Source organism: Acipenser ruthenus, chromosome 34 (assembly GCF_902713425.1).
Source record: "Acipenser ruthenus chromosome 34, fAciRut3.2 maternal haplotype, whole genome shotgun sequence".
Taxonomy (NCBI): domain Eukaryota; kingdom Metazoa; phylum Chordata; class Actinopteri; order Acipenseriformes; family Acipenseridae; genus Acipenser; species Acipenser ruthenus.
The window spans coordinates 870,901-882,500 of NC_081222.1; the positions used below are offsets into that span (position 1 = coordinate 870,901).

Here is an 11,600-nt window from a genome sequence, read left to right on the forward strand (position 1 = left end):
CCTTTACGTTCCACTCAATGCAATGCTTTCCTTTGTTTCTCTTTTCGTTCCTCTCTCTGTTGCAAAGAAGTTTAACTAAAGTTTAAGTGCAAAAATCTGCTGTTTAAAACCCCAAAACTTACAGAAATCAATTTCTCTTTTTTTTCTTTTTTTTTTCTTTTACTTTTTTTTGTCTTTTCTTGGTGTAAATGTTGCTTCTCTTTATGTTCCATCCTCTCTGGTGTTTTATTTGCTTTCATTTTATAATTTCTGGGTGTCGTTTGTTTTGTTTTTTTTGTTTGTTTTTTTCATTCTTCTCTTTTCTTCTTCTTATCCTCATTCTCTTCTTCTTCTTACTATTATTATTCTGTCTCTGTGTTGTTTCTTCTCCTCCTCCTTTTGTTGTTAATTTTGTTGTGTTTTTTGATTTGCTTTGTTTCAATTTTCATGTAGGGCAGTAGTTCGGTGAGTGGGAGCCCGGTCCCTTCAACGTCCGGCACCAGCACCCCGCGCCGCGGCCGGAGACAGCTCCCGCAGACCCCCGCCACTCCCCGGCCCCACGTCACCTATTCCCCCGTGGTCCGCAAAGCCATGAACGCGCCCCCCGGCGGCCCCCACTCGCAGTCCGGCAGGGTCCCCACCCCGGCCCCTCGCCGCTTCTCCCCCCCTCCTCCTGAGCACCTCCACCGCCACCGCTCCCCGCCCCGGAACAGCCAGTCCCCGAGGGCGCACAGGAACGTCCCCGGCAGCCGGTGGTCCACGGCCAGCTCGCACATGTCTCAGCAGGAGGAGCACGACGCGGACGACGGCTGCTATTACCAGCGCTCCGGCTCTGAGGAGGAGGACCCGTTGGCCTTCCAGGAGGCGCCCAGCCACTCTCCCAGGACTGCCCGCCGGGGGCACGGCTCACCCCCCGCCTCCCGGCACCCTGCTGGCCCCCCCAGGCGGGTCCCCAACGGGTATTACTCCTCCTCCTCCCCCCACCACCACCACCATCAACAGGGACAGCAAGGGAAGCCCCCGCCGCCACCCCAGCAGCAGCAGCAGCTCAGAGGTGCCAGGAAGGGCCTGCATGAACCCTACAGTGAAACAGACGAGGACGACTGGTGCTAGCCTCACACTTGGGTTGGGGTTTTTTTTGTTTGTTTTTTTTAAACAGAAAAAAACTGAAGAAAAAACAAATAAGAAAGAGAAAAAATAATACACACACACACATATATATATATATATATAGAGAGAGAGAGAGAGAGAGAGAGAGAAATATATATTATTAATAATAACTACAATTTAAAAAAACAACAACAGAATAAGAAATTCTAAATTTGCCAAGCTATGAAAAGGAAGAAAGGGGGAAGTTTTTTTGTTTTTTTTTGTTCTGCTACCCTGTTTGGTTTTTTGGATTGGGGGGGAAAATGGGGTGAGCAGCTGCTGTTTTTGTTGTTGTTTTTTGTGGGGAGAGGGTGTTTTTTTAAGCATGTATATAAAGGGTTAAACTCAGCGTACCTGAAGCACTGAGGGGTCCACTTCAGACCCCCCTCACCCCAAATAAAAAATAACCCTTCAGCAAACGTCTAGCTACTATGCCTCTGAAAGTAAAAAATACAAAGGAACAACCACTTCTTTCAAACCTGAACTGCTTAATGAACTTCTTTTAGGGCAAAAAAAAAATAAAAAAAAAATACAAGTTTGCGTATATTGATGAGTTTTATCATCTGCGTTTACCTTGTTATTAATAATGATGCTATCTTGAAGATTGGTATTGTGACTGAGTGAGCCACTAACTCGGGAGTGTGTCTGTGTGTCTGTGTGTGTGTGTGTGTGTGTGTGTGTGTGTGTGTGGGAATCGAGGACTCACACGCAACAACACCGAGACACTTTGTGGAGTTCACATTCAAAAACCCTTTCTACTGTTGCCTGCTACGACGAGGAACTGGGAAAGAAAAGTTAAAAAACAAACAGTATTTCATAGTTTTTCTTCTACTTCTTCCTCTTCTTCAAAACATTTGCCCGCTTGATAATTCTGTTGCACCCTTTCAGTATTGTTTGAACTTTTAGAGTAAATTACAGTGGAATCCTGCATGAAGAAACAAGAAAATTCTGTGAGGGGAAAATTAACTGCTTATCTCTGCCGAAGTTCTCTTTCTCTGCTCGGAAAGACTGAAGATGTTATTTTATTTATGTATTTTTTTGTTATTGTCCCGCTGGAGGCATGCAAGCAGAGAGACATTTACAGTAGATCGTGAGATAGTGACTGGAGCCCCTTCTTATTTAAATCCATCTTTCATGATCTATTTTATTTGGAAATGTGCATGATAAAGTTATTTCATTTTCTGAAGAGGGTCCCAAACTGCATCCAAGAAAACAGGCCCTTTCCTAAATGAACTCTTTTATATATTTTTATGAATACAATACAGATTCAAGAGCAGAGGATTCCAGTTTTGGAGGGGAATATTAATATTTATCGATATTAACAAAACAAACATAACCAAAAGCTTCACAATTTCCCTGCTGGATAAAGAGAACTTCTTCAGATTTAGAATACAAAAAAAAAAAAGAAATCTGTGTAGATTTATCTATTTTTTTTTAACCACACTTTGAAATGAAGCTGTCTGTCCATTTTATTATATTTTCTTTATGTAATAGGCTGATCATATCAAGAATGGAATGTATCCCTTGTGCTGTCGATTGTGTTGCGGGTTTCATATGCTGTCTGGCAGCTCAGTGTGAGAAGCGCATTGTGGAACTGTGGGGTGTTTGCTCAGGGCAGTCTAGTTTCAGCGATGAAGCTTCATTGCCCTGTAGAGTCGGGGTAGGGGGTCAACACCTTTTTATTTTGTAAGAAAAACAAAAACAAACTACCCAACAAATCTTGTATTGTATTCTAGATTATTTCTGTCATGGCGATTGACTATATCTCCACAATGCTCTGCTACACTGGGCATGCTTGGGTAATATCATAAACCCCCATTGTGTATTACACCTCTGTGTCTGTCTGTCTGGCTGGCTGTCTGTCTCCCTTCCTCCCTCCATTCAGAGAGCACACTCAGCACTTGCGTTCCCAGAGGTAAGAGTAAGGATTTACTGTAAGGAGGCAGGTTTGAGGTCCTCAGCATCTCGCTGGACTGGTCTGAATGCACAGGGTTTGTTCAAGCATGAAACCTGAAGTATTAAACCACACATGCACGCAGAAACCCCCAAAACAGTCTGAGATAAGACCACTGCCGTCCCTGATTTTCACAGCACTCTGTTAGTACACTGTCACACATTCACAAAGATGCTAAAATCTTTATTGTTAATATACCCTAAAATAAAGAGCTTGTTAAAACACCAGGCCAAATGCACGCACGCAGAGGCACTGGATGCTTTGTGTTGACATGCTTTTGAAGTAATTCAATAGGAAATGAAAGTCAGTGAAGCAATCGTTTATTGGATTTCTTGACAGTGAGGGGTCTCTTCTGCTGAAGTGCTTTGTCGTGCAAAACTCTGAATGCTGGGGAGGTGGGGGGGCGAGCAGAGGCTACAAAAGTCTTGTTTTAGGAGTGGGTGGGGGTTGCACTTGTCTTTCTGTTTGTCTTAAAAATGGCAGTGTCTGCAAAGAGCGAACTTCTGAAATTCTGAATTCCAGTGCCAAAAGATCAGAGGTGCACCAGAAAACAAAAAATAAGGCTTCAAACACAAAAGTTTAATTCTTAACTCAGCCCATTCCTGCTGGTGCCAGAGTGTGCCAGGGCCCATAGAACAGAAGAGGTGTTAATGAAATGGACACCATTGTGGTTTGGATGAAAGGCCAGTACTGAGTATTAATAATCTGAGAGACGGGGAATCTATACTCCCAGTTCCGTAACCTGCTTGGTTTTATAAACCATGGAGAGTGCTATTCCAACTTCTATTCTGTGTCACCCCCCACCCCCTTTCCCTTGTGCATTAAAGCATAGAGGGTTAGAAACAGCCCTCTTGTGGCTCCCATACAATCGGCATTGTGTTGTAGCCTATAAGGAAGCTGCAGCCAACCAGGTGAACAGAGGAATGTGATTTCATAAATCGGCTCTACAGCCCCTGCTACTATTAGATCTGCCTCAGACAAACCAGTTTCTCCTGCAGCCAAGTGCCATTTAACATCTTGGTTCTGAGGGGAGAAAAGTACTTGATTATTATTACTATTATTACTAGAATGAATTATTATTATCACAATGGGTTCAGTTTATTCTTTAAAATATTCTATATTATTAAAAACATATCAGCATGAACAAAAAAAACATGATTTGGAACTGAGTTATAAAAGTGCATTTGTTTGCTCTGTTTGTTACAACGGCCATGCGTTACTTTAACCTGGATGTCTATTATACAACGTCTCGAGACGTCTGCATTGCCATGATGATATTGCGTTGTGTGTCCGAGAACTTGTCTATAACACGGCCTCCCTGAGACAGTTCTGCCTTGGATAAGGAGGGAGAAACCTCGCGGGCGTCTATACTGTAGCGATAAAACGGTACTATCTGTCTAACTGCAGACAGATCCTCTGTTTCAAAAAGGGCTTTATTAGAACATTCTGAATTCTGCTGCCAAAATAGTCATGCATCCTGTTACATAATCCAATGCCAAAAATGTTCAGTACCCCTCGCAGTATACACTCTCTATTGCACAGCAATTTCGTGGCATAGGTGCAGAGAGACGGGCCGGTGTGTAAATCTGTACTACACTCTTTCCAACACATGAAACGTTCTGTTTGATCCATTGCTTTTTCTCGAGACAACTGTGCTCTGGCCATCGACACAGTGAACTTTTTAATGGTGAGCGAGATTGCTGCTCCTGACACTCTAAAGGTAATACTTTTAAAAAATGAAATGAATTGCCCTAAAAGCGATTGGTCCCTAACCCTAACCCTAACCTTAATATTAAGGCAGGTGTGTGTGTGTGTTGCAATTCAGAACTGATTTAAATCTTAAGCTCAGTTTTCAAATTCTCTCAGCTCGCCTGTCTTTCTGCACCTGTGTCCATTTGGCTTTGTACCTGGCCATGGTGGGGAGAGCTCCTGATTGTTACTACACTTTCACAGAGATGCCAGCACACCGTGAATGAGGGAATGAGATCTCAGGGTAAGGGTTAGTCAAGCAAGACCGAGTTGGAGCCTCGTTCCTAATGCCTTGTTTCCACGGATAACCCTCACCACCCCTCAAAACAGTCCACTGATATTCCAACACCATTATAAAGGTTTAGTCAAGGCAAGGGCACAGTTTGACACCACATTGGACACCACATCATGTAAAAGAAAACATGGCAAGCCATGGTAAACAATGGTAAATTCATGGTAAAACTGCAAATTTACTGTGTAAATTTACTGTGGTAAATTGACTTTTATAAGGGCAGACCTGAACCCAATATTTACTTATTTGTATTTTTATCCAATTTTGCTTGGTTACTAATGTATTTAGTATCTCTTACTTTTTGAATCTGGTTTGCTTGATCCCTGAGTACTATCTGGGCGTGTTCGACGAAACAAGGCATAAGTTGCACTTAACCAACAGTGCTCTTAAAATGAATCAGTTTCAACTCAGTATCGATGATTTTGTAAACTTTTTTTTTTAAGACGCAATCAAAGGTTTCAGACAACTTCTCTTTTATAAACAATCCTATTTGCTGACTAAATTACGCTGGCAATATGCAACCTTGAAGGGTGAGAGGAGCTCATTTTCAGGGTGTTTGACTCCCAGTTCATTACATTGGACTGTCTGAAGTGTACTGAGTGGAGGAGACTGCTGTGGCCGAGGCTATGGCCAACACAGCAGGCACAGGGACGCCCTCTAACCCTTGGTAAAGTCACGGTCTGGGCGAGGTGTAGTTAAACATGCCTGTCTGCCTCGTTTCCACTGCCTGTCCCAGGTATAGCTGAGCTGGCCGCTCTGGGCGAGGTGTAGCTGGAGGGTGTTTCCACGGCCTGTCCCAAGTATAGCTGAGTTGGAGGGTGTTTCCACGGCCTGTCCCAGGGTATAGCTGAGCTGGCCGCTCTGGGAGGGTGTTTCATCCAGACCGGCCAGCTCAGCTATACCTGGGACAGGCAGTGAACCAGAGGCAGGGGTGTGTCTGTCTACCTTGTGAGCCGGTTCCATTCTCCCGCGCCCCTCACTCCATTCTGCGCTGTCCTTTAAACCGCTTCATGTATTCTGCTTCATACATAACCCTTCTTTTCTCCCTTGTGGGCATGTTTGTTTGCTTTTTTTTCTGTGAATTCCCATATCTTGAAATCAAGTTCACAGCATTTGGCGCCTACTCCAGGTCTAGCATTCAAAGATGTTTCTCACACACATAGTTATTTATATGTATGCTTTTAACACATTTAAAACCAATTTAAAAAGCATTGACTTAAACCAGCAAGGACCCCACAATGTGGTTTTAAGAGGCACACACTGACACACAACAGGGCGGCAGAACCATTCATGTGTAAGGTTTGGCAGAGATTACAGAATTTTAATATATATGTGTTCAGATATGTAGCCACTATAGCCACTAGAGGTCTCCCATTGCCAGTGAATAGAAGGTGCAACAGGTCAGCTGTCTGACACTTGTTAATGGGCAATATATATATATATATATGCTCAAATTCTCCAGACTGCCAATCAATCTTTTTTTTTTTTTAACAGATCGAGTTCTCATGTACAATAGTGACCTTAGTCTCACAGTCAAAAATTGTTTGTTTCTTTGTAGCTGTCTTTTGGTTTTTCAATTGACAACATATAAGATAAATATGAGAATAAAGATGGTCACAGTCCCAAAAGAATACTCTCTATGATTTTTAATAAGATTAAATGATCCTTTGTGACAATTCTGTTTAATGGCAAATCTTAAAACTAGACAAGGAGTCATGCACACCCTCTGTATCGGGATACCTATTATGTGAGTGAAGTATCACTAATCGGTTCATCAGATTTAATCTTTCAGTAGCCGACCCAAGGCGCTAGACACTGACAATGTAACCCTGTGGCTTCTGTGTTGTACTGCCTCTAGTAAGACTCACCCCCACCCACCTCTGCAGGAATGGTAAATAAATCCCCATTACATCCCCACTGCATATCTGTTTGAGCTGTTCCAGGTTTTAATGTGAACCAAACAGCCAAAAAAGAGACGTCTGAGTGTATTTAACCCTTTCTCTTCCAGTCTTTATATGGAGACATATGGAACATGCAAATGCATGATGACCTCAAAAATGGGAAACAAATGTCAATGAAAAAACATATTTATCATGTGTCCAAAAATACTTCAAATGTTTTTTGTCAGCTCTTTTCAATAATGAATGCATGAAAGGGTTAATACATGACACCATTGTGTTTGCACAGCCTGGTCTCCCCTGGGCAGTAGCAGCCCCCATTCGCACATTTCATAAGCGCACTAACAAACAACATCAAGTTTTGTTTATTATTTCCAATCTGAAGTGTCGCGTCACAGCTGTAACCCCCTGTACTGTTCAGGAGGCCTAAAGAGCAAACAAATCAACAGACCCCGGCAGGTGAGGCCCAGCGCGGCTAGTCTCTGACCAGGAGGGGCCACTGAGGTGAAACTGGGCCAGAGCAATTATCCTCCCTTTTGGACCCCCTGACAAGCGTGTGAACTTTGTGTGAACCCCGCTTGCATGACACGCCTCGCACTCAACAGACCGCTCAGTGAAACTGCAGGGTTAGAAACTCACACTAGCCCAGCACCTAGTCCTGGGTTTCAGAAATACCATACATTAAGTATATTATTGAAATGATTCAGTAGCCAGGAGTTTGAGCAACCCCTGTTAAACATATTGCTCCTTCCCTTATAGCTGCATGAACAACTCCTGATAGTCAACCTACAGACACAGGTGAGACTTATTCAAGTGTGATCAGTTAATTCAGAGTACTTTCAGCAGGGGCCTGATTGTACAAATTCCTGGGCACCTGGTCATTTCAATAATTCAAATAGTTCTGAAACCCAGGACTGGGTGCAGGGCTTGTGTAAGTTTCCAGCCCTGAAACTGGGATTTCAGGTAACAGGTGGATGCAGTAAGATTTTAAAGGTAAGTGGTTCCTGCCGGCATAGTGGGGCTCAGATTAAAACCTGGAATGATTCAAAGCAATGCAAAGGGAGTCCGCTCTTCAGCAGAACTAAATCGGCTCTCTCTTCCCTCTCTGTCTGGATTGATGCCTTACTATTGTAAACAGCCAAGTGATTTGGTTTAAACTAACTACAGATTAGACTGTCTCTGGCGGCATGTGAATTCTATTGAATTTCTTTATCTAAATGTATTATACAGCGCTGTTTTAATAGGGACTGCAGCACTACTAGCAGTCCCCAGATTGTAACTGCCGCTTCTCAAAGTTGCTGTGCTGGCAGCTTCGTTTAGCAGTAGTACCATCAGGGCTAGTGCTCAGAATGTATTCAGCAGCCTCCAGTTGCTCTGCAAACCTTTGATTGTTTTTGGCACATTTGGTATATTTACCATGCTCTAAACCTCCTCCTGCCCGCTTTAGGTTCGGTTTCACCCTGAAATCAAATGGGACAGTTCCATGGTTTTTGTTTTTCTAATCCAGACTGATTTGCTTTGCCAGTTTGTTGTTTTCACTGTTAATGATTTGTACGACATGCTGATGAATGCGTTCTGATGTTATGTGTTCTAATACAGTACAATGTGGGAGTGCCAGGATTGCCTTGTCCTGCCCTGGCCACATCTCTCAATGTGCTTACCTGCTCTCATCATGAGGGAGCCAAGCCAATGACTGTCCAGCTCTTGCATCGTACTGCCCTCCCAGCCAGGCCCCTACTCTCAAACCCAAACCTAAAAATACAAAATACAAAAATAAAACCAATAAGAATACATAAATACTAAAGAAAGGTTTATAAAACAGTTGCAAATCCCGGTATAGAGGAAACAAGAGCATGTCAGCAATAAATAATATCATGGCAGCTGTAAATGCTAGAAACAGTAAAAAAAAAAAAAAAAAAAAATCTGTTACCACAATAACATGGCAAAAACAAATCTCCTTTTAAAAACAAACACATGTATACACACGACATCTCTCTTCTTTCTCAGCAGTTTAAACTGGCTGCCACTGCCAGACCGAGGGTGACTGCACAAGATCAGAATTAAGACAAACGTTTATTACAATGAGGATCTATATCTTGGCCTCCTGGTCTAAGAATTGGCTTGTGTTCCCTTCTGTGTGCTGTCCCATGCTAGCCCCTCGTGGGGGGTTAGAGCATCTGTGGGAGAAACTGTTCAGCGGGGTCTCAGAGGGCTGGAGACTGTTTTTCAATTTCATTAATCTGCCAAGCCAGTATAAACAAAAACACATTCAGAGTGTCTTTAAAGTGTATCAAGTTGCTGTACCAAGCAGCACTAAAATAAACTCCTGATGCATGAGGAAATGCTTTGCTCTGCCTTTGCAAAACGTCCACCCTAACCCTGGAGTTTGTAACCAACCGATCCACGCAAAAGCAACAGAGCACACCTTCTGGTCTTTTACCAGGTTACAACATCCGTTACATGTATATGAAAGCAATGTATTACACTAGCATCACATCATCATTAATAATACCGATGCCCCCCTCTCCAGTCCAGCAATCCTTGAAAAACAGTCTTTAGTCGAGTTTGACAATGCTGTGCACATTTAAAAATATATACAAAAATGGAAACAGTTGCACGAGATGTAAAGCTACAGTTGTTTTTTAAGAGGCCTCTGTATTATTTGGTTAGTATTTATTTATTTATGTATGTATTTTTGGGGAGGCTATTCTTCAGTTTCAGAACAATGGCAGTTGTCCGTGTGCGAGGACTTCAGAATGTCTCTTCACCGTCCAGTCGACAGTTTTCTTGCTGGCCTGGAACATGCAGATTTTTACATTTAAAAAAAAATAAAAAATAAAAATAAAAAAGTAGGAGCCGTCATGGAATTAAAAAAAATAAAAATACAGAAAAGTATTTACTTACAAACTGCATGTGCAATGTGCATGCCACTATATGGGTTATAATGTCATCTTCAGGAAAAGAAAAAAATATATATAGATGTTTTTAAGGCAATGTGTTTCTTTTTTTTCTTCTATTTAAAACAAAAAAAACCTTTGGTAAATTAATGGAAGTTTGTTTGAGATATTTATATACATAACTGTTATTGAAATGGTTCAAACTACAAGATGTCAACAAGTTTCAAAACACTACAAAATAAACCCTAATGTGAAGTTGGAACGGAGATGCCTGATTCTGATGTACCGATACTCTGGCTACGACTTCTCTATCGCTCTGCTGTTTCTACCAGTGCATTTTGTAATCCCAAACAGAATCTTCCTAAGAAACCTGAATAAAATCCGAGAGTATGCACATGGCACCTGTCTGCAGTCTCTTGCCTCTCTGTCTGTTGCTGCTGTTCTGCTGGTCAGTAGACCTGGGGTCAATTATAATTATAACACTTTGCTGTGCTTTTACTTTGGTAAAACTTTTTTAAAGGATTAATCAATATTTGTGGAGCCAAATTTGTTTGAAAATTGATAACAAAAAAAAATAAATAAAAATAATTGGTAGCTTATGTAAATAACCCAGTAGCATTTTGGCTAAAGACAATGTAAAAGCCTTGATTGCAATGCAGTGGGAGTGTTCCCCTCCCCAGTCACAAGACTTGACTCTATTAATAAGCAGAGCCCTGCAGTGGTATTGTTACTCAGTGGTATTGCACCACATCCCCACCTTTCCTTCCCCAGCTGGCCGGATGGGCCTGTGGCTGCGTTCTCAACATTCCTCCGCTTCTAAAAATAACCTTGTCTTGTACATTCCACAGGCCTGCTTCACTTCCTGTTTCCTGTCACCGCATGGCTGCCAGAGAGTGTGAGAAAGAGCGTGTGTGTGTATGCGTGTGTGTAAGGTATCAACACACAGCTCAGGAATTTCACATCGCCTCTCTGCCCGGAACCTCTGCAAGCATCAATCTGCCCCCTGAGCACTATAGATTTCACATTAAAAGCACAGCACACTGTACAAAAGCACGGTAAAAGCATGGTATAGCATAGGGAAGCATTGTAAAGCAGAGAGGTATGGTAAAGCATAGGGAAGCATTGTAAAGCACAGAGAGGTATGGTAAAGCATAGGGAAGCATTGTAAAGCACAGAGAGGTCTGGTAAAGCATAGGGAAGCATTGTAAAGCACAGAGAGGTCTGGGAAAGCATAGGGAAGCATTGTAAAGCACATGGAGGTATGGTAAAGCATAATAAAGCAATCTCTTAAAAATGAGACACTGTGGATCTAAGTTCTTCACTTCCACTGTTGGTGTTTTAAAACATTCAGTATCACCAACATGTCTTAAGGAATAAACACAGTTAAATTCTTGGAACAGACTAGTGAGATAAACAGACATTTTTGGCCCCTTTAAAAAAGATCTGGTTCCAGTGGAAACTCCTTCTGTGCTCAGGTGACAGTAGAATGAGTCATCCCTACCTGCTGATACAAATACCTTCACTCAGCATGCCCTACTGTACATCTACTCTCAATGATACACAATGCCCTTACCACAAGCACAGCAAACACCTTCACTCAGCATGCCCTACTGTACATCTACTCTCAATGATACACAATGCCCTTACCACAAGCACAGCAAACACCTTCACTCAGCATGCCC

At 42.3% G+C, this 11,600-nt stretch overlaps 1 protein-coding gene across 14 annotated transcripts in view; it reads left to right on the forward strand.

Annotated features, from left to right (window-relative positions):
- LOC117402054 (voltage-dependent P/Q-type calcium channel subunit alpha-1A-like) overlaps positions 1-10,316 on the forward strand; it is a 130,014-nt gene extending 119,698 nt beyond the window's left edge. For 13 of the 14 annotated variants that reach the window (XM_059006892.1, XM_059006896.1, XM_059006894.1 and 10 more), the window contains one exon: positions 433-10,316. In XM_059006892.1, the coding sequence (XP_058862875.1) occupies positions 433-1,092 (660 nt within the window). In that variant the 3' untranslated portion in view covers positions 1,093-10,316. The remainder of the gene's footprint in view (positions 1-432) is intronic. The other variant, XM_059006902.1, reaches the window with a different exon arrangement.
- The last annotated feature ends 1,284 nt before the right edge of the window (positions 10,317-11,600 follow it).